This window comes from Salmo trutta, chromosome 33 (genome assembly GCF_901001165.1).
Source record: "Salmo trutta chromosome 33, fSalTru1.1, whole genome shotgun sequence".
Classification (NCBI taxonomy): Eukaryota; Metazoa; Chordata; class Actinopteri; order Salmoniformes; family Salmonidae; genus Salmo; species Salmo trutta.
The window spans coordinates 4,056,940-4,082,770 of NC_042989.1; the positions used below are offsets into that span (position 1 = coordinate 4,056,940).

At 46.6% G+C, this 25,831-nt stretch overlaps 1 protein-coding gene across 8 annotated transcripts in view; it reads right to left on the minus strand.

The window, feature by feature from the left end:
* The window catches only part of syne1b (spectrin repeat containing, nuclear envelope 1b), a 153,230-nt gene that overhangs the window by 51,651 nt on the left and 75,748 nt on the right, over positions 1 to 25,831 (minus strand). For 7 of the 8 annotated variants that reach the window (XM_029729498.1, XM_029729495.1, XM_029729496.1 and 4 more), the window contains 41 exons: positions 25,555 to 25,680; positions 25,031 to 25,207; positions 23,919 to 24,184; positions 23,150 to 23,399; positions 22,772 to 23,047; positions 21,021 to 22,655; positions 20,589 to 20,762; positions 20,115 to 20,278; positions 19,282 to 19,426; positions 18,824 to 19,042; positions 18,152 to 18,426; positions 17,705 to 17,870; positions 17,312 to 17,467; positions 16,916 to 17,068; positions 16,559 to 16,741; positions 16,125 to 16,262; positions 15,629 to 15,814; positions 15,234 to 15,356; positions 14,968 to 15,150; positions 14,614 to 14,757; positions 14,218 to 14,397; positions 13,781 to 13,906; positions 12,788 to 12,907; positions 12,498 to 12,659; positions 12,091 to 12,285; positions 11,529 to 11,708; positions 10,393 to 10,596; positions 9,583 to 9,714; positions 9,281 to 9,381; positions 8,971 to 9,124; positions 7,681 to 7,815; positions 7,245 to 7,400; positions 6,694 to 6,903; positions 6,438 to 6,539; positions 3,474 to 3,593; positions 3,123 to 3,323; positions 2,699 to 2,872; positions 2,311 to 2,442; positions 1,238 to 1,434; positions 813 to 945; positions 436 to 618 (listed from right to left, as the gene is read on the minus strand). In XM_029729498.1, the coding sequence (XP_029585358.1) occupies positions 436 to 618; positions 813 to 945; positions 1,238 to 1,434; positions 2,311 to 2,442; positions 2,699 to 2,872; positions 3,123 to 3,323; positions 3,474 to 3,593; positions 6,438 to 6,539; positions 6,694 to 6,903; positions 7,245 to 7,400; positions 7,681 to 7,815; positions 8,971 to 9,124; positions 9,281 to 9,381; positions 9,583 to 9,714; positions 10,393 to 10,596; positions 11,529 to 11,708; positions 12,091 to 12,285; positions 12,498 to 12,659; positions 12,788 to 12,907; positions 13,781 to 13,906; positions 14,218 to 14,397; positions 14,614 to 14,757; positions 14,968 to 15,150; positions 15,234 to 15,356; positions 15,629 to 15,814; positions 16,125 to 16,262; positions 16,559 to 16,741; positions 16,916 to 17,068; positions 17,312 to 17,467; positions 17,705 to 17,870; positions 18,152 to 18,426; positions 18,824 to 19,042; positions 19,282 to 19,426; positions 20,115 to 20,278; positions 20,589 to 20,762; positions 21,021 to 22,655; positions 22,772 to 23,047; positions 23,150 to 23,399; positions 23,919 to 24,184; positions 25,031 to 25,207; positions 25,555 to 25,680 (8,436 nt within the window). The remainder of the gene's footprint in view (positions 1 to 435; positions 619 to 812; positions 946 to 1,237; positions 1,435 to 2,310; positions 2,443 to 2,698; positions 2,873 to 3,122; positions 3,324 to 3,473; positions 3,594 to 6,437; positions 6,540 to 6,693; positions 6,904 to 7,244; positions 7,401 to 7,680; positions 7,816 to 8,970; positions 9,125 to 9,280; positions 9,382 to 9,582; positions 9,715 to 10,392; positions 10,597 to 11,528; positions 11,709 to 12,090; positions 12,286 to 12,497; positions 12,660 to 12,787; positions 12,908 to 13,780; positions 13,907 to 14,217; positions 14,398 to 14,613; positions 14,758 to 14,967; positions 15,151 to 15,233; positions 15,357 to 15,628; positions 15,815 to 16,124; positions 16,263 to 16,558; positions 16,742 to 16,915; positions 17,069 to 17,311; positions 17,468 to 17,704; positions 17,871 to 18,151; positions 18,427 to 18,823; positions 19,043 to 19,281; positions 19,427 to 20,114; positions 20,279 to 20,588; positions 20,763 to 21,020; positions 22,656 to 22,771; positions 23,048 to 23,149; positions 23,400 to 23,918; positions 24,185 to 25,030; positions 25,208 to 25,554; positions 25,681 to 25,831) is intronic. The other variant, XM_029729499.1, reaches the window with a different exon arrangement.

Genomic DNA, 25,831 nt, shown 5'->3' on the forward strand with positions numbered 1-25,831 from the left:
GCCTGGCATTCCTAAATAAGGGAAAAGGAGAGCTTCTTTGCATACAAAAATAGTCAAAAATAGACATTCCTCTAATAGATAGAACTTCTATACACAACATGGTCGAGAAAATAAGGTGTTGCTTCATCTAACTACTGTATGAGAGTGAAGCAGAAGAGTAGGCGTCAAACACTAATCCTATTTGCTCTGACCAGATAAGCCTGTTTCTGGCAGTACCTAAACTGCATCCCAAATGAAAGCCTATTCCCTTCATAGGGTACTAAGTTTGACCAGGGCCCAGAGGGCTCTAGTCAAAAGTAGTGCACTATGTAGTGGAATAGGGTGCTGTGCCTTGTCTCTCGTGAGACACAGTTACCGTAAACCACTGTTACTAAATCGAGTAGCTGGACAGTGTTCACGCAAGATTTGGTTTTGGGTTCAGAGGTCAGACAGTACCTGGTGTAGCTTCTCTTGCACCATTGGGATGCGTGTGAGTAGTTGGGTCCACTGTGAGTCCACGCGGGCCAAGTCAGAACGCAGGGCTGCGGTGTCAACCCTCTTCAGCCTCATGAGCTGATTGCCCTCTGTCATCACAGAGCACTTCAGAGATGAATGAGTCTCCACCTCCTTACAGAACTCCTGTGAACAGAGAACGGTACAACAGTCAGTTTCACACGGAATATAACTAGTATGTGTATACAGCTGGCCGATTTTAAGTTCCGGATAATGGTTCTCTAACCCCTTATGCCTAAACTTAACCTTTACCCCCCAACCCTAACCCTACCCTTAACCCCCTATACGGTATCACCCAGTCTTTTGACATGTTGACTCACCAGGAAGGCAGAGAGATGATTCCTGACGGTCTCCATCTCCTGTGGAACTAAGTCTGCCTGTGTGTTCCAGAACTCCAGACGTTCTAGAGCAGACTGCTGCCAGCCATTCAGCTCTGCAAACTCCTTCTGGTACCTGGACATCAAATGGGGAGGAACGTTGAGTGGGTGCTATTCAAAACTCTCCAAAATATCCACTTACATACAGTACAGACCTGGGTTCAAGTAGTGTTTATTTTTTTTGCAAATAATTTGAGTTTTTGTTTGAGACCTGCCTTAAGCGACAGAAGGATGGGGTTGCACTTTTTGGGACTATTTAATTGATCCCACTGCGCCAGGCAAGCTCAATGAAGCGCAGCTAAAGTATTCGGGGAAAAAAATCACATACAGTGCACTTTAAATAACATCCCTTGGGGTTCAGCCCTGACCTGGTCCAGTGTTTGAGAATGGCCTCTAGTCTCTGCAGCTCCTTGTTGACCTTGGTAGCGTTGCTTAGCCAGTGTTCCCCCAGCATTGTGAGCTGGTTCTCCAGGCCAGGAGAGCACACAGACAGCAGCAACCTCTTCCCCTCCTCCAGGACCTGGTACAGCTTGTGCTGGTGCTCCGTCAGTCTATCCATCAGACTCTATGGTGAGGAGATTAGGTAGACCAAGACGATGAGAGGGGAGCATACAGGTATCTACAATGGTGTAGATACCTGTACTTAAATTACTTTAAGTAAAAATACTTTAAAGTACTACTTAAGTCGTTTTTTGGGGTATCTGTACTATACTTTACTGTTTATATTTTGACAACTTTTACTTCACTACCTTCCTAAAGAAAATAATGTACTTTTTACTCCATACATTTTCCCTGACACCCAAAAGTACTCATTACATTTTGAATGCTTAGCAGGACAGGAAAATGGTCTAATTTACACACTTATCAAGAGAACATCCCTGGTCATCCCTACTGCCTCTGATCTGGCAGACTCACTAAACACAAATGTTTCATTTGTAAATGATGTCTGAGTATTGGAGTGTGCCCCTGGCTATCTGTCAATAAAAATAGAAAATTGTGCCGTCTGGTTTGCTTAATATAAGGAATTTGAAATGGTTTATACTTTTACTTTTGATACTTAAGTACATTTAAAACCAAATACTTTCAGACAAGTAGTATTTTACTAGGTAACTTTCACTTGAGTCATTTTCTATCAAGGTATCTTTACCTTTACCAATTAAGGAGTTTTCAAGTAGGACAATTAAGTACTTTTTCCACTGCTGCATAAATACATATCAAATGTATGCTTGGTAGCATTTTATTTTACTGTACTATTTACCAGGTAGTTACATGGTATTCATTAGGAACATCATGATAAAGATTATGGCGGTGCTGTGTATGATGCTATTAGAAGGTAGTATAAGATATGGCAAAAATAACACACAGTATACATGAGAGTGCAATTGGTTTTCTGTTATGATTGCATGCCATTGTACAGATGGATGATAGTGGCATACTGCACCTGACACAGTAAGCTCCTCTCAGTGAGCTTCTCCTCGGTCTCCTCCACTAGGCCCACTGTGGGGATGCTACCCTCCACTGCCTCCAGCTGTCTACACAGAGCCTGGTAGTCCTGCACCAGACGGCTCCAAGTCTAAAAACACACATGAAAAAATAACAATTCAGCTATACTCGGGTTACAGATATAACCTTTTCAGACTATCGTGCCGACCTTAACTGTACTGTGCTGGCTCGGACATTGCCTTTTCACATTGTCCTTTCCAGCATGGTTCCAGCAAGTCTGGTGGATACGTAACCAGGCCAGCCCAGTAGAGCTTGGCGCTAGTGTGAAAAGGGTATTTGACTGATTTATAATTATGATAGCAGTTTGTTTTGTGGTCGTCTCTGACCTCCAGTATGTACTCCAGTTCCACTCCTCTCCTGTGGGCCTGTTTGAGGACTCCCTGGGCCTGGGCCAGAGTCTCCTCCAGAGTCTGGTTCTCCCTGGGAACCACCAGGCCACTGATCTTCCTGAAGAATGTCTCTGTCAGCATCATATGGGACTCCAGACCCTGGAAGAACTCCTGGAGAAAGAAACCAGAGATGGTATAATGTTGAGATATGCCCCCCCAGCTATGGTCTTCTGAAAAGCACCCTGTGGGAATATCCAATATGGTGAACCAGAGACATGTCTTCCCTTGTAACGGACTTTAAAGCATCATTGAGCGATCTACTTTTGAATTGCCTTTTGACATATTTACTATGCATATAATTATTTGTACTATCCAAAATTGCTGTAAATCTGTGAGACTTATATGTAAGGTTAAAGTCTACCTTGTGTTTGTCCAGGAGGATCTGTACTTCCTCCACAGAGCTGGCGATAATCCTCTGGTCGGCAGCCATCTTGTCCTGAGCGGTGTCCACCAGGTCAGCCAGATCCTGTAGAGCCCTCTCATACTGGCCTTTCAGAGCCATGTTCTGGTTCAGTCCACTACGCCGTGACCCCACCGTCATCACCAGCTCCTCGTAGGTATCCTGGAGGAAGAGGAGGAGGAGGAGAGAGGACAGAGAAGCAGATGAAGAATACCTCCAGATATGATACGATTCACCAATGTTTAAGCAGTGTTAAAACAGTGTCTGTGGGTGTCTGTGTGTAAGAACTGTCTGTAAGAAGAGTTCAGATACCTGTAGCGTTAGCAGTTCGTTGGTGGAGATCTGGTCTGCCTGTAGCTCTGCTCCTCTGATTTTGAGCTGGGTGATCCTCCGCTCAAACTCTCTCAAACTCTCCTCAGCCTCAGCAATGACCTGCAGGAGAGAACACAATGCGGGTTAGCATCTTAGACATACAAATCAATTTGTATTTGTCAAATGCGCAGAATACAACAGGTGTAGACCTTACCGTGAAATGTTTACTTACAAGCCCTTAACCAACACTGCAGTTCAATAATTAGTTATGAAAAGATTTCCTCAATAATCAAAAGTAAAAAATGTAATAAAAAGTAACACATTAATAAAATGACATAACAATAACGAGGCTATATACAGGGGGTACTGGTACCGAGTCAATGTGTGGGGGTACAGGTTAGTCGAGGTCATTTTTACATGTAGGTAGGGGTAAAGTTACTTTGCATAGATAATAAACAGCGAGTAGCAGCAGTGTAAAAACAAAGGGGAGAGGGGGTCAATGTAAATAGTCCGGATGGCCATTTGATTAATTGTTCAGCAGTCTTAAGGATCCTTTTGGACCTAGACTTGGCGCTCCGGTACTGCTTGCCGTGCGGTAGCAGAAAGAACAGTCTATGACTTGGGTGACTGTAGTCTTTGATTTTTTTTTAGGCCTCTGACACCACCTAGTATATAGGTCCTGGATGGCAGGAAGCTTGGCCCCAGTGATGAATTGGGCCGTACGCACTACCCTCTGTAGCGCCTTACGGCCGGATGGCGAGCAGTTGCCATACCAGGCGGTGAAGCAACCTGTCAGAATGCTCTCGATGGTGCAGCTGTATAACTTTGAAGATCTGGGGACCCATGCCAAATCTTTTCAGTCTCCTGGGGGGGAAAAGGTGTTGTTGTACCCTCTTCACGACTGTCTTAGTGTGTTTGAACCATGATAGTTTGTTGGAGATGTGGACACCAAGGAACTTAAAACTCTTGACTCGCTCTACCATAGCCCCATCGATGTTAATGGAGGCCAGTTCGGCCCTCCTTTTCCTGTAGTCCACGATAATCTCCGTTGTCTTGCTCACATTGAGGGAGAGGTTGTTGTCCTGGCACCACACTGCCAGGTCTCTGACCTTCTCCCTATAGGCTGTCTCATCGTTGACGGTGATCATGCCTACCACTGTTGTGTCGTTAGCAAATGTAATGATGGTGTTGGAGTCGTGCTTGGCCACGCAGTCCTGGGTGAACAGGGAGTACAGGAGGGGATTAAGCACACACCCCTGAGGGGCCCCAGTGTTGAGGATCAGCGTGGCAGATGTGTTGTTGCCTACCCTTACCACCTGGGGGCGGCCTGTCAGGAAGTCCAGGATCCAGTTGCAGAGGGAGGTGTTTAATCCCAGGGTCCTTAGTTTAGTGATGAGCTTTGTGTTGAACAATAGTGTTGAATGCTGAGCTGTAGTTAATGAACAGCATTCTCACATAGGTGTTCCTTTTGTCCAGGTGGGAATGGGCAGTGTGGAGTGTGATTGAGAATGCATCATCTGTGGATCTGTTGGGGCGGTATGCGAATTGGAGTGGGTCTAGGGTATCCGGGATGATGGTGCTGATGTGAGCCATGACCAGCCTTTCAAAGCATTTCATGTCTACCGACGTGAGTGCTACGGGGCGGTAGTTATTTAGGCAGGTTACGTTCGCATTCCTGGGCACAGGGCCCGAGAATGCGTTCGCATTCTTGGGCACAGGGCCTGTAATACCTACATGCTTGAAACATGTAGGTATTACAGACTCGGTCAGGGAGAGGTTGAAAATGTGCCACTTGCTAGTTGGTCCGCGCATGCTCTGAGTACACGCCCTGGTAATCCTTCTGGCCCCGCTGACTTGTGAATGTTGACCTGTTTAAAGGTCTTGCTCATATCGGCTATGGAAAGCGTGATCTCACAGTTGTCCGGAACAGCTGGTGCTCTTATGCATGCTTCAGTGTTGCTTGCCTTGAAGCGAGCATAAAAGGATTTTAGCTCGTCTGTTAGGTTCGCGTCACTGGGCAGCTCGAGGCTGGGTTTCCCTTTGTAGTCTGTAATAGTTTGCAAGCCCTGCCACATCCAACGAGCGTCAGAGCCGGTGTAGTAGGATTCAATCTTAGTCTTGTATTGACGCTTTGCCATCTGAGTGCATAGCGGGATTTCTTATAAGCGTCCGGATTAGTGTCCCACTCCTTGAAAGAGGCAGCTTTAGCCTTTAGCTCAGTGCGGATGTTGCCTGTAATCCATGGCTTCTGGTTGGGATATGTACGTACGGTCACTGTGGGGACGCCGTCGTCGATGCACTTATTGATGAAGCCGATGACTGAGGTGGTATACTCCTCAATGCCATTGGATGAATCCCGGAACATATTTCAGTCTGTGCCAGCAAAACAGTCCTGTAGCGTAGCACCCACGTCATCCGACAACTGGTACTTCCTGCTTTAGTATTTACTTGTAAGCCGGAACCGGGAGGATAGAATTATTGTCAGATTTGCCAAATGGAGGGCAAGGGAGAGCTTTGTATGCGTCTCTGTGTGTGGAGTAAAGGTGGTCTGGAGGTTTTTTTCCTCTGGTTGTACATGTGACATGCTGGTAGAAATTAGGTAAAACAGATTTAAATTTGCCTGGATTAAAGTCCCCAGCCACTAGGAGCGCCACTTCTGGATGAGCATTTTCTTGTTTGCTTATGACCTTATACAGCTCGTTGAGTGCGGTCTTAGTGCCAGCATCGTTTTGTGGTGGTAAATAGATGGCTACGAATAATATAGATGAGAACTCTCTTGGTAGATAGTGTGGTCTACAGCTTATCATGAGGTACTCTACACCTCAGGAGAGTAATACCTCGAGATTTCTTTAATATTCGACATCGCTCACCAGAAATGATTGACAAATTCCTTTTGGTTATCTTTTATATGGTCGGTTAAGAGGGAAGTGTCATGTACTCGTGGACTGCCATTACAGATCTTACCTCAAGTTGTTTGGAGGCTGGTCTGTCCATGGCTCCCGCCAACGTCTGAAGAATCTGGCACTTGGTGTCAGTTAGATCAGTGAGGAGAAGCTGTGACTCCGTCTGCATAAACCAATACAAGATAAACTCAATGCATAACTGCAAGCTTTTTAGTCCAAGAATAGTGGATTCCGAAATGGCTCATAAGGGGACAAGTACACCACATGCTCAGTAGCCTAGAGCACTAAAGCATAAAGATTACACCACATAGCCTGACCTGGTAGGCAGTGAGTTCCTCCATCCTGGTCCTCATGTGTTCACAGCGTCGCCCCAGGGCAGAGTCCATAGTCCCTAGCCTCTCTGTCAGACAGTCCAGTGTGTCCTCTAGCAGGGCCTGGTCCTCCCTACACAGCCCTGTAGGTTGGCCCAGGAGACCCCGACTGTGTCTTACCTCCCCATTCACCTCACTGACATCCTTCCCTAAGGCCTGGAGGAAACAGAGATGACAAAGTCACCAAACATGCATGGTACCAGGTGATACACAGGAATGGAGGAAGGCTTGGAAGGAGTCTTTTTTTGCTCCCTACCCCTTCCCCTTGGCCCTAACTCTTCCATGTTTGCAGATCTCTAAGGTGGAAGCGATACGGTGGAAGCTCCACCACTGCAGTACTTATCTATACAGATCCTTCAGATCTGCAAACATCGAAGGGCAAGGGGAGTGATTGGGGACCAGATGACTGTTTCTAAAGACCATGATCACATTTTGAGATTACATAATGTGTGCTTTACAAAAAGGGATGTTACTATTCAGGTGTAACAGTGGCCTACCTCATTGTTTTGTAGCTGTGTCTCAGCGTTCTCGGCCAGCAGCACAGCATCAGAGAAGAGGGTGTTCTCTACATCATCCAGCCAGGAGGAGGTAGCTGACACGGCCTGGTAGAGCTGCTGCTCCATTGGCATCACCTGGCCCTCAGAGGCCCCAGTCTGGACAGAGATACCAGGGTTGGGGTCAATTCCATTTCAATACAGTCAATCAAGGACGTAAACTCAAATTCCGTTTGAATTCCATCAATTTAAGAAGTAAACTCAAATTCCCATTACAATTCAGTCAATTCAGTTGAAATGGAATTAGCCCCATCCCTGATAGATACAGTGCATAGTTGTGTTATATATTTCCATACATAAACATAATTTAACAACCGAAAACAAGGACAACCTACAGTACAATAACAGTGTGGGATGTTATAGTGTTGTTATAACCTACCTGAGAAGACATCTCCTCCATTGTCTGGCTGAAACCATCATATAACGTCTTCAGTGAAGACTTGTCCTCTGTTTTATCTGTCTCTCCTTTAAACAGGGTCCCAGCGGTTGTCACTCTGGCTGTTCTGGAGTAAACCTGGAACAGAGTATGACCACTGTCACTGTCAGACGACGTCACCGTACTGTACCTCAGAGCAGAGCCGGCCCTAGCCTTTTGGTGTGGGAGACCCCCACGTCGTAGCAAAACATTTTAGTGGCCTCCTCTTGACGGCGGAGAGAAAAATGTAAAAGTTTAAGTTAATTTACTGCAATTCTACACATTTTGCCATGGGGTGTAGAGAAAATGGTGCAGCTTTAAAGCAAGTTTTCTGCAATTCTACACATTTTGGCATGGGGCAGAGAGAACATTTTTGCAATTTTATAACAAATAAACTGCTCCCGAGTGGTGCAGCGGTCTAAGGCACTGCATCTCAGGGCAAGAGGCATCACTACAGTCCCTAGTTCGAATGCAGGCTGTATCACATCCGGCCGTTATTGGGAGTCTCATAGGGCAGCACACAATTGGCCCATCGTCATCCGGGTTTGGCCCGGGTAGGCCGTCATTGTAAATAAGAATTTGTTCTTAACTGACTTGCCTAGTTAAATAAAGGTTAAATAAAAAAAAAATGTAATAAAAATGTCATGCAACTCTACTCATTTTACCATGAGGCAGAGATTTTTTTTCTCCGTTTTAAAGCTAAATTCTTGCAATTCTACATATTTTTCCATGACTTATGCCATGTTAATATGATATCTGAGTGAGAGTGACTAACAAAATCAATGTGGGCTCCTGTCACACCTACTCCCCCTCCCCAGTGCTCGACGTCACCGGTCTACTAACCACCCATCCTGGCAACCATCGTTACGCACACCTGGACAACATTTTCACTTTGATTACCTTCCCTTTATTTAGCCCTCAGTAGCCTCAGTCATCAGGCAGTATTGGTTTGTTTTCATTCACGTTCTACAGTCTTCTCATTTTTGGTTAATCTGCATTTATCATTATTAAACTCACCTTCTGCACCTGCTTCCTGACTCCCAACGTATACATAACAGCCCCCTGGAGGTCAGGGCCCCTGATCACGTGCCATACGTCAGTATTTGGCCATGATTACTACAAGTTTAGATAGCTGGCTAATTGAGTGACTATCAGTGACTGACATAACAGAAAAACTGCTGATGCACAACCAAAAATAACTGGTTGTAATCTGGTTTAGGCCGCTGGGATATGTGTTGACGGTGGGGTCAGTACCGGTTGCTTGTTGTCTTGCTCCAGGGTTTTCTGTAGGAGCTGGAGTTTGGTACTGAGCTCTTTCCTCAGGCTCTCCCACCTCTGTCTCATCTGCTGCTGGGCAGCCCGGGTCTCTCTCTCCTGCAGGAGCTCCGGAGAGAAGGGCTCTGTCATACTGCAGACAAAAGAATAGATAGAATATGATATAACATAAAAACATTATTCAGAGGATAAGGCCTATTGGCCTCTGGTAATTCAAAAGAAACTGTCAGAACCCTGTGGTGTTGTGTTAAAGTGGATTCACGTTACTACTTTGTAGTAATGGCCATACCTGACACTGCTGGGTGAGGCCTGCTGGATCAGGATCTCCTCTCCTCTACTGGCTACTGACTGGAGCAGCTTCTTCTGCTCTGCCAACTGCTCCTCCAGCTCCTAAACAACAACGCACAAACATGACCACTCTGAACAGCAATGACTTCTCTTTGAATGAAGGAAGGAAGGAAGGAAGGAAGGAAGGAAGGAAGGAAAGAACAAATGAACAAACGAATACGCAAACAACCAAACAAAACAAAGATCCTACACTGGCATGGCAGCAGTAGTGTGATGGTGTGTGTTTGAGAGTGACTACCCTACCCTCTGTCTCTGGAGGCTGTCCTGGTGATGTTGTGAGCGTGTGGTACGGGCCTGGGCCAGCCAGTCCTGTACACTGGGCCCCGGAGACAGGCTGGAGTCAGACTCATTGTCCTCCTGGTCCTGCAGTAAGCTCTGGAGAATGACACAAGCAGAGAGAGGGTTACTTATGGAAACAATAGTGAGAAAAATGACAAGAGAAATGGTTATTCATGTAAGGATTCGTTTGATTCACATCTTGACAACAAGACCGAACAACCATCAAGGCTGGTGAGGATTACAAGTCATTTGATTATGTCAAATCCTTATTTTGATTGTTAAACCTCAAACAATAGAGCGGTTGAAATAATTCAAGCAAATTTGTATGCAATCCAATTCACCCAATCATATCCCTGCACACATCAGCCACAGTAAAGAATAGTAGGGGACAAACAGGCACCATGTCAAAGACAGAAGACATTACATTAAAGGCTCAGAACAGACATTACATGTACATGCTTCCTCAATGGGCCTTTCAGCTCCTGAAAAGCTTCCCATGCTAGAGTGGCCTGCAGGACAAACAAGGTGAAGGCATAGGCTTTAGCTCTGTGGTCTAACACGAGCAACCAGGCACCTCTGTAAACACTGTCTGCAGTCAAATAGAAATAATTATTCTAAAGAGGTTCCAGTTTCAGATGAGGAGATGACTGTAGCAGTAGCCAGGTCCCAGATCTACCAGGCTACTAGTACATTCCTCTCCGCAGATAAATCCGGCAGCACCTTTTACTGTAGTAGTAAGCTACAGGGCAGGTACCTAGAAGCAGCCTGACTCACCTGGATGTTGATGTGTTTGTCCTGCAGCATCTTCTGCAGCTCCAGCAGACTTCCCTTCAGCATCCGCAGCTTCCTGGCCAGCTGCTCAGCGTCATCCCTCATGTCCATCCGCGTCTCCTGCCTCCCCTCCAGCAACAGACTCTCGCTCCGCATGGTCAGCTCCGACAGGGCCACCACCTTCTGCTCAATCTCCTGCAGCATGTTCTGGAGCAGCAGGAGGAGAGAGGCCACCTCAAACATGGTGCTGGATACCAGGCAGACCCTGCCCCCAAGGCAGCTTCAGTCAATGGGGCCTCCAGTCCCAGGGTCAGTATAGACCCCTTCAGCAGACCCAGCAGCAGGTCTCTCTAGGTACTGTCCTGCTCTCATTGTAGGTCCACCTCCCTACCAACACCCTCGCCTCCAGCACAGCCCAACACACCAGCACTAATCCTTCACGTCGCATGTTCAAGATCAAAAATATAGATTCCCCAAGTGGCCTGGACTGTTGTAGACCCTTGTAACGAAAAGATCCAAAGCTACCACAGATGTCCCATAGTAAAGGCTTCCTCAAAGATCCGTGCACAAAGGAGATTCCTCCATATATAGACCCATATCCTGTGTGTGTATCGGTAAGTTGAACAGGTTTCAACCCCCCCCCCCCCCCCCCCCCTCTCGTCAGTTGGTACTCTAGCAGGCTGATCCAGCTCCACCACCAACACCAATCCCTGCAGTCGGAATCTATTAATCTATTAAATAAGGCCTCCCACCTGAAGACACGGCCCCATGCAGTCACACAGAAGACATCTGCATAATCTGCTTAACTAGACTAGTGTTACAGACGCTTAGGAACCTAACCAAGCCTCTGAAGGCAGCCCTGCCCTCTAACACTGCTGCTAATACTCTTGTTTACTGCTGCCAGGTTCCTACCCCTCCCGGGTGGATCCATATGTGACAGGCAGAATCAAAAAGGGAGTTAGAGTGGTATTTAATAATTGGATGTTAAATGAGCAGTTGTGTAAATGGGGAAAACGCAAGTGACTCACGGAGGAGCTTTTAAATAAAGGGTCTCTGTCTGCGTTTGTGCATATGGGTGTCTGTGCATATGTGTGTGCGTGGGCGTGAGTATCCGCCAGTAGGGGGCGCTCTGTTCTAACCTGGCAGTCTATGAGCTGCTCCTCCATGTCCTCCTCATCCTCGTTAACGCTGGGCTGGAGGAAGGTTGTAAGTGCAGAGCGGGTGCTGAGCAGCCAGTGGTCCATCTGGTCAGCCTGGTCGAGGTAGTGTTGTAAGGCCTGCTCTTGACGCTGCTCCTCTAGATGGTCAGTCGCACGCTCCTGGACAGGGAATCACAAGACACCACATGAAGTAAGGCCAGACACAGCTTGTTGTCATGTTCGTGAACCATTTACATTTTAGTCATTTAGCAGACAGAGCGACTTACAGTAGTGAATGCATACATTTTAATTTTTTTTGTACTGGCCCCCCGTGGGAATCAAACCCACAACCCTGGCATTGCACACACCATGCTGGCGTTGCAAACACCATGCTCTACCAACTGAGCCACAGGGAAGGCAAACATGCTTTTAATGGCCATCTCATGTGACGAGCCTGACCTAAGACACTCAAATGGTTTCCTAATACAGCTAAAAGAGCATCTGAAGAAGTGGAAGTGCACCTATCCCGAACAGAGAAAAGGTATTGGGAGCATCACTGTACCTCCAGAAGCTGTCGTTTCCCTGTGGCCTTCATATGTATGGTGGCCATCCTCTCAGCCAGGACAGTGAGGGTGGACTGCATGGCTAGCTGGTCGGCCGTGTCCGAGTCCACAGCATCAGTACCCAGCTCCTCTGAGAAGCTGGTCTGCAGCTTGTCTATATCCTCCTGCAGACTCTGGATCTCCTCACCCATGTCCTGGTAGAGGGAATAACAGTATTTAGTTATGATGGGAAGACATTGAGTCATGAGTATACTGAGATGTTATACAGGATTTCTGCCTCAAGCAGGAATTTGTATTTTGAGCATTTCGAGATGTCAAATAGGATTACTGCCTTGTGGAAATTGGTATCTTGAGCATAGCGGAATGTTACATAAGACTTCCCTAAGCAATACTGATTCTCCCTTACCTTATGGGCTTCCATATGACTGTCTGTGCTCCTGTCAGCCTCCAGTGGCTCGTTGAGTTTGGCCTCTAAGGACTCCATCTTAGAGGAGATAGACTGGAGAGAACCCTGGTAGCGCTGCTGCTTCTCCAACGCTTCGTACAGAGTCCTCTGCTTCTCACTGATCTGTAAAGGGGAGGATAGGAACTAGTAGTAGGCAGATCTCGGCCCAAAATAATGGTACTTCACAGTTTATTTGTAAATGCACTTTCCTAAATAGCTGATGAAATGTTTAATCGATATTCATTGAGTACCACATTCTTCAAGGTCTCCCAGGAGCGTTGCAGGTCATCGAAGTTGGCCACAGATTCAAATGTTGGGTCATATAGCTCCTGTATGGGGGCTCTGGTGAGGGTGGCTCGTCCCAGTCCCATCTGTAAGAAAACACGGACAACAAATACAGAGAAGCATCACAATGTTACTTGGTGTATAGGTAGGTACACAATAAGGTAAGTGGTCAGGACCTGGTAGCATCAAACACCTTAAGTTAATTTCCCCCCTTATCTATTCCCTTAAAGTTTGCTTAACTTTAAGTCAGTTGCACAAAATATTTTAAGGAGAATTTCCCCCTTAAATTAAGTGAAAAAGTTAAGGGTGCCCATGAGGTGCACAATCCATGGCTACTGAGCTAGCTGGCTAGTTAGCTATGTACTCTGTAAACTAGCTTGACGTACTAGAAAGTAATATAAAGTTCAGAAAAAATATACTACAAGAAACGTGATTTTTTTATCTTCTGGAGCAATTTGGTTATCCTGTCTTGATTGTAGAATTTGTATTTTGCTATCTCAAAAAATAAAAGCAATCTCTTTGAGGAGAAGTTGTCAGTGAATCAGGCCGTCTCCATGGTAACCAGATACTCTTTCAGCCATACCGGCCTTCAAACTACTGTAAAACCCATTAACATATGCCCTTACCTAAGGAAATATTTGAGGGGCTCTATGCAACGTCCTTAAACATTTCCCGTAGTTAAGAGGAAATGATTCCTTAAGGTAAACCCTTACGGGAAACACCTAAGATGTTTTATGCAACTGGGCCCTTAATGGAGACGTACAGTAGCCTTGCTATGCATTCATCTGTGCTAATGCAATGCATTTAATTTGAGGCATGCAGGATGACAAGATATGGAGATGTATTTTCATATCTCATGGTCTGCAGCTAGAGTAGAGTGAGAGCGAGAGAGAGAGAGAGAGAAAGAGCTCAGTAGGGGATGCCCGAGTGTGAGTGATGGGAGAGGGAGTGCAACAGACCTGGGAGTGAGTGATGGGAGAGGGAGAGCGACAGACAGGAGGAGAGGAGATCTCACTGTTGGTGCCCTCCTCCCCAGACTCCTCCGTGACAGGGGACAGGAGGGTGTGACAGCGGCCAGCTGTCATCTGATCACACCATTGGACAGAGTTAGAAAGAACAGACAGACATAGCATCCAGGTTTTAATCAGAAAACACATGCAGAGAAGATTGTGGGAATTTATTAAAAGTCCACCACAGAGAGTGGAGTCTTTCAGACAGACATCATGCTAGCTCGAGATTTGATAAAGGGTCACAGGACAAACAGCGGAGTGATTTGCCCGAGTTAGTTAATAAACCAGGAAGCACACAAAGTAAAAAAAACATGCTGTACAATTAGTAAACTCGTATCGTTTACCACATCAATAAGCTCAATTGAGGAGGGGAGTTGGCCTCTCACCATGACTACAGAGGGTTTGTGTGTGTCTCCATCCAGGTCCTCCTCAGTAAGCCCCGCCGCCTCCGTGTCACTTACAGTGAGCAGCATGGTGGCGTGCTTGGCCTTCACAGCAAGCATCTTACACTTAGAGTTTAGGCTGGCTATCTGCTCCTGGTAACCTTTGATCTTCTGGGCCAGGTCCTGTTAGAAACATCCCGATCACGGTCAGTGGTTATGGTGACAACAGGGGAACAAAGCATCCATATAGCCATAACATTTTACAGCTTAACTAGTGTCCTTTTTGTTGTTGTTGTTTTCTTGCTTTGGGTACCTAGTTGTTCCTACCAGCACCTGGATCTAGAGGTTTTCATAATCCTGCATTCCTTTCCATTGGTAATGCTACAGTATGTAGAGTACCTCATGGTGTAGGATTTGAGCCTGCAGCTCCTGGATGTTGCTGGTGGGAATGGGTCGGTCCTGGATGACTCTGTGGGCGTCCTCTATCAGCCCCTGGAGGTGCCTCACCTCCTGCTCATACTGCTCATACTGCACAACAGCCTCCTACAGAAGGGGAAGGAAATCAAGGAATGTTGATGCTGGTGCACAATGTAGGAGGTCAACTGCTCTTGGCTTACAGGTGTGGCCAACCGGATTCAAACCGTGACTTTCTGTGTTCCTCAAAACCTAGCCATTAGCTCGGGGGAACTCACACAAGTCTTCACTCACAGGCAATCTAATTCATTATTCATGATTGTGCTGTGGCCTCCCTACCTGTAGAATGTTGCACTGCTGTATTGCGACATGCTGCAGCTGGCTGGCCTCCTGCTGTAGGCCCAGTGCCGTGCGACAGATAGCCAGGCCAGGCATCACCTCCTCTGGGACGCGCAGGGCGCTCTGACACAGCTGCACCGCTTGCACCTGCTGCTTGAAGCCCTCCATCTCCGACAGAAGACGCTAGGAAAACAGACAGGAGGGGAAGTCACATTCTCCGCAGCAGCAGCAGCAGCAGCAGCAGAAGCAGAAGAAGAAGTAGTTACCTGTCTCTGGGCCAGTTGTTCCTTGAGACTCTGTCGGGCCAGCTCAGGGGAGGTCAGTGTAGCTTGGACCTGTTCCAGAGCAACATGTAGGGTCTTCACCTCGTACTCCAGACGCTCCATACTCTGAGAGGACGACACAGGACACACACAGGTTCATCTCAGAACCCAGAACCAAATCTTCAGAGGGCTAGCTGGCTAGCTAATCAAGTCATGTTAACCGTCTTGTCACTACACACAGGTCAGTCAATCAAATATATTTGGATGACAGGTGGGAATAACACTGAGATGCTAAAAGCTATTCGTCTCTGAGACAAAGACTAACAGCAGTACTAGAGTAAAAGCAGATGCTAGGCTAAAATGCAAGGTCAGCGCATACAGTATGTCTGAGTCAGTACCTTGGCTGCGTCCTGTAGGCTCTGCAGTCGTGTCCTGATGGTCTGCTGGAGCTCCTCGGTGTGGCGGCTGAGCTCACACACCTGCTGGGACATGTTCTCCGTCTGCAGCACCTCAGACAGCAGATCCACCTTCTCTCCCATGGCCTGCAGGTCCCCATGGAGCTCCCGGGACTCACGCAGCACAGACTGATGGGACGGAGAGGGGGAAAGCACAACGCAGGCAATGAATGGAAAAAGAGGACACTGTTTATGAAAAAAAAGGGCCAACCAGTGATGGATGGACCCTAAGAGGTGCCGGTTAATAAGAAAAGAAGTAACATCCTGGAGGGATAATAATAGGAGACAGGGGAACAGAACACATGTTTATTTCCTTACACACACAAACACCACCAGCATTGAAAAAAGATGGTACAGTGGAAGTGAACAGTGAGAGTTCCATACAGTCTGTATCAACATTTCAATCTGGTAACTCTACATGTGTTTATTCATGTCCCACCTGGTACATCTTTATTTGCTCCTGCAGATGAGGGGAGGAGTTCCAGATGATGTTGGCCCTCACCAGGCCCTTGGCTTTCTCCGACCACCTCACTATGAAGTCCAGCATCTCACTGTACTCCTCTAGATGGGCATCGGACTGGACAGGTGAGATAACAGAGAGGAATTGAGGAACCAGGGAACAACAGCAGGGAATTGAATACCTTAATGACACTGACAATGTATGGGTAATGTACGTTATGGAATAAATAGCACCTTTTACAATTAAAAGTCAAATGGCCCCATATAAACATTTTGGGCTGGGCAACACAGTACATTAATGCCACCTCTTCAGTGTAACAACAACATTGTTACAACAACAGTGTAATAACAACAAGACTTATCATGTATATTGTGTTTTTCCCCCTCAAAATATTTATACAATTGGTTCCTAACCTTTTTGAGCCAGATGGTTCTACACTCAGCCAGTCGGGCAGTGTGGTGGTGGATGTCTCCTAACTTGACTATGGCATCGCTCAGCTGTTTGGCCAAGATGGGGTTTCGTCTGCCGAACTCCTGGACCGCAGCATCCAGCTCTGAGAGAGTCCGACGACAGCTCTCCAGGTCATCACAAAGACACTGCGGAGAGGAGAGAAACTCTGGGTTAAACGGACTGACCAAGATAGCAGCTCTGGGTGCTCATTCACTTTTGTACGTATTTCAGTTTACTTCCTGAATTGATTGAATTGACAAGAAATTAACCCCAACCCTTATTCAGAGTCATATGCATGAGCATCTTCAGCTCCCTCTCACCTTGGTCTCGTCTTTAGCGTGTTCGACATCACTGGCTTTGTCTTTGAGTCTGGTGGAGATGGCTTTCATCTTCTCCGACACGTCATGGATCCTGGAACTGAAGTCCTCCTTGATGTCTCTCGTCTTCTGAATCTCTCTCTCTTTGGATAGAACCTTAGGAAATTCAGAAGAGAAACGTACAAACTTAACCCTGTAATAACTTCTCTAATCTTTACATTTACAATAGTAAAAGATACAGTAGTTGACGTAGTGGACCGGTTTCCTGGACAGAGATTTAGCCTAATCTATTTTAATGGAGATTCTCTATTGAGCATGCTTTTTAGTCCATGGCTAGGCTTAATCTGTGTCCAGGAAACTGGCCCAGTGAGAAATAGCAAGCACTAGATAGTCCGGTACCTGGTCCTCGATGGCCCCCAGTGCGAGGGACACCTCAGCCAGCTGCATGGAGATCTCTGAGGGCAGGATGGTGTACAGGTCCAGATACTTGCTCTGCTGCTGCTCTGCTATCTTATCCAAATGCTGACGGTACCCGATCACATCACTGTGCACCACCTGTACAATACATAAGAGAAACATGGTCATGCACATGTACCAAGACTCAAAAACAAGCCACTCACATAACAATTCTTTAATTTACGCCATAGCTAGCCTTGATCCCAGCCTTGATACAACAGTTGAGTAAATGCATTATGGAATTTTGCATTTGCAAAAATTGCAAACAATTTGGTGATCATGTGTTAGATTGTGTTTACTCAATCTCTACTTCCATAGGGTTAGTCAGCGGCTTACCTCCAGTTCCTGCAGCAGAGCATCTATATCTGGGGTAGGGTTGAGAAGCAGCTCCCTGGTCTCCTGGATCCAGGCTTTGACCACACTCAGGTTTTTCTCCACCTCCTCTCTATCCCTCAGCTCCATCCCAGCCTGGCTACGCTTGGTACGCGCCTGTTGCAGCAGACTGGTGGAGAGATATAAAACCACTCAGCTCAATTATTCTGTTCCTCCTAAGATATTTGAACTGTTTTTGAACTGGAGGGTTGGGAAATACAGAAGACAAATTTCCACTTGTAACTAAATGGACAATTATCTCTCTTATTCTGTTCAATGCAAACAACAACAGGTCTAATTCCTGAGTTGCCAATCCATCTGTTATGCAAATGCAAAACATTGCCAGACTCATGGAGCTCTACAGCAGCTGTGGGACGAGACCATGCAAAACCTAACAATCTTGATCTGCACCTTTCCATGCGGTCTTGAACAGCTCTGATCTCCTTGAGACTGGGCAGTTCATCCTGTTCGGAGGTGGGGGATGGTGAGGGGACCTCCACGTCGTGGAGCAGGCTGAGGGCGTACTGACGCAGCAGGGTGAGGGAGGACAGCTCCCTCTCTATGTCCTGGATCAGCAGCTCATGCTGGTCCAACACAGACTGTAAGGTAGCCTTGGAGGCCTTCTCCACAGCACAGTCTATCACACGGCTCTGAAGCTCGTCCACCACGTTCCTCAGCTTCACCATCTGAAAGGAACACAGGCGGGGGAAATCTAGATAGTGTGCTGAACCTGTAATGACTTGTTTATAAAGCGTCATTGTTAGCTTCTACTATGGAGTAGTGTACACTCTTTATAGAACCTTTACGGCAGACAGCAACAAAGGGCATAAGGGGAACAAATAAATAATCCAGCAAGTGCTGATAGTATACCGTTTAGTTCCCTTTCAGTCAGTATACTGTACAACGGACAGCTATGAGGATTGCACTCTTGTCCCCCTAACTGTGTTGTACCTCGTTGCCCTCCTTAGGGAACAGCAGTTATATTCATGGACTTAGGTTGATATTATGGTCTTCGCCACTGTTTATTCGTGAACACACTGTACTCACACTCATAGTCTCATGTTTCTGTGTAGCCTACTATACCTTCTCTCTGAAGGTCCTCCACTCCTGGGCCGTGTCCTCTAGGACCCTCTCCTGCCCTCGTGCTACGCTGCGTAACCGGGTCCAGCGCTGCCACACCGTGGTCATGGAGCGGCTGATGGTGGCCTTGCTGGCGTCACTACCCACCAGCTCCAGCTGGGATGCCTGCTCCTCCAGCCCTGTCAGCTTCTCCTGGAACCCATTCACCATCGACACCAGGGACTGGCAGGGAGGGAGGAGAGGAGGAAATATACACACAAGAGAAGAGTCGTGGTCAGTTCGCATATTATGAGTGTTCATAAATAAAGTCTAATCTTGACTTCTTTGTGCTTTGATTACTAAAGATGAATGTACAATGACGCCATCATTTGGCTAATTATGCCGCCATTAGAAAAATGTTTCAAGTAATGTAAAAGTCAAAACAGAAGAAAATCTTTATTTTCCCCATGGTCCTCTTTTACCCTATGACTCCTGAGCTTCTCCTCTGCCTCCAGAAAGGTGGCAGCCTTGGCGGTGGAGAACTCAGTCAGCTTCTTCTCTGCCTCGTTCATCAGTTCAATCACTGTCTGCCTCGTCTCCTGGTAGGACTTCCACTGGGCAACACAGCTAGGGACAACACAGGACAGTCAATTTAATTCAATTCCATTCCAACTTTATTGTACCAGTAAGGAAATGCATGGTGCAGCCAAGTATTTACAGAAGATTTTTAAGCAATAAGGCCAAGGAGGTGTGGTATATGGCCAACATACCATGGCTAGGGGCTGTTCTTATGCATGACGCAATAAAGCCATTGGCTGTGGTATATTGTCCATATACCACAACCCCCTGAGGTACCTTATTGCTATTATAAACTGGTTAGAATATAATAGCAATAACGGTAAAAAGTAATTTTTTTGTCATACCCGTAATACATGGTCTGATATACCACGGCTTTCAGCCAATAAGCATTCAGGGCTCAAACCATCCAGTTTATAAAACATAATATGCACTTCATTGTGTTGGAGGGAAGCATGTGTTGAAGGGGATTTAATGTCTTAGTTTCAATTGAGTAACAATGTCACGATGACGGCGATCACTATAAGACAATCCAATCAGTTCTGTCTGTTATGCTAAGTTAACACTAAATTGTCCATCTCTGCACCAAGGTCTCTCTCTCTGTATTCAACACCTTTAAAACCATATTGTCCATGCACAAATGATTTTAAGTCGCTTTGGATGAAAGCGTCCACTAAATGGTATATATTATATGTCCATATTTTGGTTACAATTGAACCTTTTCCTTTACTTCCTGTACCTGATCAGGACGTCCTGATGACACTGCAGCTGATCTCGGACCTCCACTCCTCTCTGCTGAGCAGACTCCACACTCAGCCTAAGCTGCTCCTTGGCTGTAGGGTTAACCAGGTTCTCCAGCTGTGGGGGCAGAGCCTCCAACTCCTGCAGGTGGCCCAAGAACTCCTGCCACGAGGCACAGGGAGAGAACGTGGTTAAGGGAGAGGTAAAGGGAGAGCCAATCAATCACATCAAAAATGGAAAAAAGCCACACAAAAAAAACACTCTTGAATATAAGTTGCAATTGAAGCTTTGCTTCAGTTTGCTTTACCTTTTAGCAACATATCCTAATAGACTATACTTTATTTAGTCCTGACAAAGGCCCAGTTCGTCGAAAACGTCCTATTAAACTAAACACTTTGGGAGCGTTATACCATTGCGTGGATTCATTTTTTGCTCTACATTATCCATCCGGACAAGTTATTGGAGCACCCACCTGCTCCGAGGCCATGATGTCCTCCTGCTGGCGTAGACATTCCTCATAGTTCTCTACGTCCACCCCCAGGCTGGCTAGCTGTAGGAAGGCCACTGCGTCCTCCAGCCACTCACATGCTGACTGCATCCGGAAGTGGTACTTCTGACACAACGCTAAGGCCTGCTCCAGGGTGATCTGGAGAACAGACAGGGAAGGGAAATGGTGAGTATGTGAAGCTAACAATACTAATAGATGTCAACAAACAGGCTATGTTATTGTTACTATTATTACCTCACAGCGTACAAAAATTCCAAGAAACATTTGCAAAGTTCCTAGATGAAATCCTTCAACTGAAATTTTATAAACACCCAGGGGATTTCGGAAATTTTCCAGATTTTTGCAACCCCACTCCCTTATATTATAATACATCGAGATAATATGATATCACTTCACCTGTTTGGAGCTCAGAGCCTGTTGGACATCAGCCTGTAGTTTGGCCATCTCCTCCAGGCTCAAGTCAACGTGGGCTGGGACCAGCTCATTGGCGCTGGTGTACTTCTGTTTCTCCCTGCTGCTCAGGGCAGCCACGATCCTCAGCCTGGACTGGACCTCTTCCTGCATAATCTGCTGCTTCCTGATCTCCTCCTGGACCTTCTCTACCCTCACGTCCACCACCACAGCACAGTCCAGCTCATCCCTGATTTGCTGCAGCCAGTCCAGGGTCCGCTTCACCTCCGTCTCAAAGTCTTTACTCTGGACAAACCTATTCTCACACTCCACTATCAGCTCCCCTACGGCAGACTGCAGGGACTGCAGCTCCTCCTGCCACAAGACCACCTGTTCTCTGGAGGCCTCGTGGGCAGCCTGGTCCAGCTGAGGAGCCAGGTTGTCCATCTGCTCCATGAGTCTGGAAAGATGAGAGCTGGCGCTCTGGAGACTCCCGGCCAGGGCGTGGTAGTTCTTCAGCCTCTCCTCCGCCGACTGAGTCTCTGCGTTGACCTTGACCAGCTGTTCTTTGGTAGCCTTCAGCTCTGAGTCTACCTGCATGGCCATGGCCTTGTGGTCCTCGAAGGACTCCAGCGTGTCGTCGAGGTGCTCCACCCGCTGTTCGATGAGCCTCTTGAGCCCATTGTAGAGGCTCACCAGCTGGGTCATCTCTTCAGGCCGCCAGGGTTGACCGGTGCTTCGGAATCCTTCTTTCTTCTGGTTTAGTTCACTGACAGCCAGACCAAGGTTGCTCAGATCAACCTGAAGAGCTTTGTAATCGTTCTGTAAACTGACAACCTCCTCTGTCTGTAGACCGACAGGCTGAGTCCCCAAGTTATGGAACTGCTCCTCAAGCTCCTTCAACGCATTATGTGTTACATCTATGAAGGAGGCATACTCCTTTCTGGATAGAATTGCCTGTTCAATCTTCTCCTGTTTCTCTTTGGCCAAAGCTAGTATGCTATTGTATTGCTGTGGGAGAGCATTGAGTTTCTCATCCAAGTAACAGTGGTCCACTTCATTCAGAGTGGGCAGGATCTCCTGACCAGCTCTCTGGACAATCAGTAGGAGGTTTTCATATTCCATCGCCTGCTCTACTATCTGCTGGTACTTCAACAGCTGCACGCTCAGCTCCAAGTCACCATTCATGAGGTTAATCTCAGGGAAGGTCACAATGTCTGCCTGTTTCAACCACTGACATGTCTTCTCCAGGTCTGCCTTGAAGTACTTTCTGGAGACAAGCACCTTTTCCAGCTCCTGCAGCCTCTGGCCACACTTCTGCAGGGCCTTCTCAAAGATGTTCTGCAGCTCCTGCAGCCTGGTGAGCATCTCAACTTTCTCGTCCTCGGTGGCGTCCCTCATCAGGTCTCTGCCTTGGGACCACAGGGAGGTCAGCTCGCTCTGGTAGGCCTTTAGGCTGCTCTGGATGTTCCTGCAGGTTCGCACCTGCTTGGCCAGGTCGTCAGGTAGCAGGGCGATGTACTCCTCTGCCTGGGCCTTCTTCTCATTCTGTTGGACCCAGGTGATGGACTGGTTGACAGCCTGCAGGAACTGTGTTCTCTCTGTGAAGGCCTTGCTGAGGTGCTTCCTCCTCTGGGCCACCTTTATTTTATTTACACAAAAAGATAATAGCATGAATACAGTATACACATAAGTTAAACAGGCAAGTGCAAGTGTCAGAAACCCAAATAGTCTTATATATTTTTTTAAACACCCACCTTCACACTGAGTGACTCCACCTCAGCCTGTGTGTCTGAGATGAGCTGCTGCAGGCGCTGGCGCTCGTTGAGCCCCAGGTGAGCCAGGACGCGGCCAGCGTCGCTCATGGCCTGGGCCAGAAGCAGCTGCTTAGCCTCCAGTTCACTGCAGATGCTGAGGTGGTCAAACAGGAAGCTTTGGGACAACTCTGGAGGAGGACTCATCTTCATGGCTTCAGACAGGGCAGGCTGCTGCTCCTCGGCCCACTCCCGGGCCTCCCTCAGACGGGCCTCCACCTGAACAGAACAGAATAGAATAGATACTGAATTGCCCATAGGTTAGACCAGAAATGTGTCTTCTGCCTTTCCAAACACTCCCCTCCCCCCACACACACACACCTGGGCCATGTCCTCCAGGGTCAGCACCGAGTCCTGGATCTTCCTGTCGATGAGGCTCTGTAGCTGGGCCCAGCGCTGCTCGAAATGGCCGATTTGCTCTTTGACCAGCTCTTTATCGTCAAGATTCAGATGGTAGATGACTTTCTGCCTCTGGTCCTTCAGGTCCTCCAGAGTTCCCTTCTGGTCTCTGAGAGCCACGGAAAGTTTTTTCAACGCCTCCAAGTGCTCAGATGAACTTTCAGCATCAGTCCTTGGAGAGAAAAGGAAGATATTCAATGACTGGATTTCACAATAACAATTTTTCAAAGCTAACACACATTCTAGGTGATGATAGTGACTGAAGAAGTTCAGTTATACTGTTCAAGAAGAATGTTTGAGACCCATTGTCATGGTTTTTAGAATGTTGGTACAGCTCCCAAACTCTTAAGTCATGTTACCACTGTCATGGCAACTATGATTATTCAGCTATTGCACATAGTCAGTCTTCTATGTGCTCTGGAGACTGATCCCACATCAATATACTTTTGCTATGAAAGGGACTGCTCATTCACTAGCAACCCACATAGCAACAAGACTGACTGGGATTTGGCCACACAGAACCAAATATATTTTAAGTTGTTGCTTTTTGTGATGTTATCAATACATAACGTAATCACTTTAATAGTGATTGTGATACTATTACGGGTGGAATCAGAGCAAATGTATTACACTTCTAGTTCCCATCCTGTAGTAACTTAGTTGTGTGTTTCAGATAAATAGATGACCCCACCTGGCCAGGTTGTCCCACTCCTTGGACACTTTCTCAAACAGTGCCTCCATGGCTGTGATGCAGTCGTGGTACTCCTGGGTCCTCTGCAGGTCCTCTTGCCTCTGTTCCTGCAGCCTGTTAGCCTGGTGACACAGCTCCAGCCAGGAGTGGCTCAGACGCCCTACTTCCCCATGCTCCGGGCTGGCCTGGCCTTCAGTCAGACGATTCACACTCTCTGTCATCCTGGTTAGGGTGGCTTGTTTACTCTGCAGCTGATTGCTAAACTCCTGTTGGAGAGAGTAGAGAAAGATTAATTGGATTTGATCAATGTGCATGTTTTGTCTCATGCTGTGTTAGTGGTTTGTATGTGAGCAATATCCTAAATCGGTGAAACTGATATTGACAATTACACATTTTTCATCTAAATTAAGATTTTTATTTATTCATCTGGCTGATCAGAGAAGTATTTTTAAAGAAGGTAGGGAAGATGGGACGTAACATAGTAAACAAAAATCCGGGACACTCAAATTAGAATGATATGTTATGTTTGGTATGTAAGTATTCATTTGTGGATGTCAAGCATCCATTTTGCATGAAATGTTACGAATTGCAATTCGAATGATATGTTACGAATTACAATATGTTGAGGCTAACATTAACTAGGTGGCTAACGTTATCTAGGCTAGGGGTTAGGGGTTAAGGTTAGGAGTTGGGTTAAAAGGTTATGGTTAGGGTTAGGGGAAAGGTTAGCTAACATGCTAAGCAGTTGTAACGTATCTCAAAAGTAGTAAATAGATACAAAGTTGCTAATTAGTTCAACTGCTAAAGTTTTCCGTGATGAGATTCGAACACGCAACCTACAGGTTGCTAGACGTTCACGTTATACGCCGACCAACCACCCTCCTTTTGTTTTTACTTTAAGTAACCTTCTGTCTTATGTAAACATACCAAATGTAACATATCATACTAATTTGAGTGTCCTTGATTTTCGTTTACTATGTTACATCTAGTCTATGAGACTAAGCTGGGGAGTGGGACCCTGCTCCCTAATTTTTTTTTTTTAACTCTGCACATTGCAGTCTATGCTCCTATGTGGTTTATTGGTGACAACGTTTTGACCATAAGATCTCTACCTTGGCCTGGGTGAGCATGTTGTGGGCGATCTTGGTCTCGAGCTCGGCTGGTCTTCTGGAGAGACTGAGGAGCTGCTGCTCCATGTCCTGGAACAGACCAGACAGCTCCTGCTTCTGCTCCTTTATCTCCTTCCAGCCCTCCGACAGCTCCTGGGAGCTAGACATCCTCTCCTCGATCTGTACAGTACACAGTACAGTGTACAACAACATGAAGTATACAGCAGAGCGCACAACAACATGAAGTCAAAGTATGAGCATAGGATTGTTTTATTGTGATACTTAATGTACTTCAGCTTTATGATGTCTTTACTGGTTGTTGTATGCCTATTTGCAGGCCTACATATTTTCCCTGAACTCTCATGCCCTGAACTAATGTTGTTTTTATTGTGAGAGATAGTGAGAGTAAGATGTACGTATTACATATGGCAAATACTTGAAACTCATGGGGAAAACCCTGTTGTCAATATGGTAAGGATGAGTGATGATGACCAGAAGTGAATGTACGGTAAGACCATCCTACACACCGTGTGTTTGACCCGCTGGACCTCAGCAACAGTGACTCTCACAGCATCATCAGATAGGTCACACACAGAACACACCAGGTCCAGGTATGTACTAGCTTGCTCCTGTAGAGCCCTGTAGTGCTTCACCTGTACAGGTAATATACAAACAAATGTAATCAGCTTGATAAAACATTTTAATTTGTTAATTTTCCTTATTTACCCAAGTTTTCCCATTGAAGCAGAGCCTTCTATTTTCACCTGACCACGAAATTCCAGAATTCTAAAGCATAACAATGCC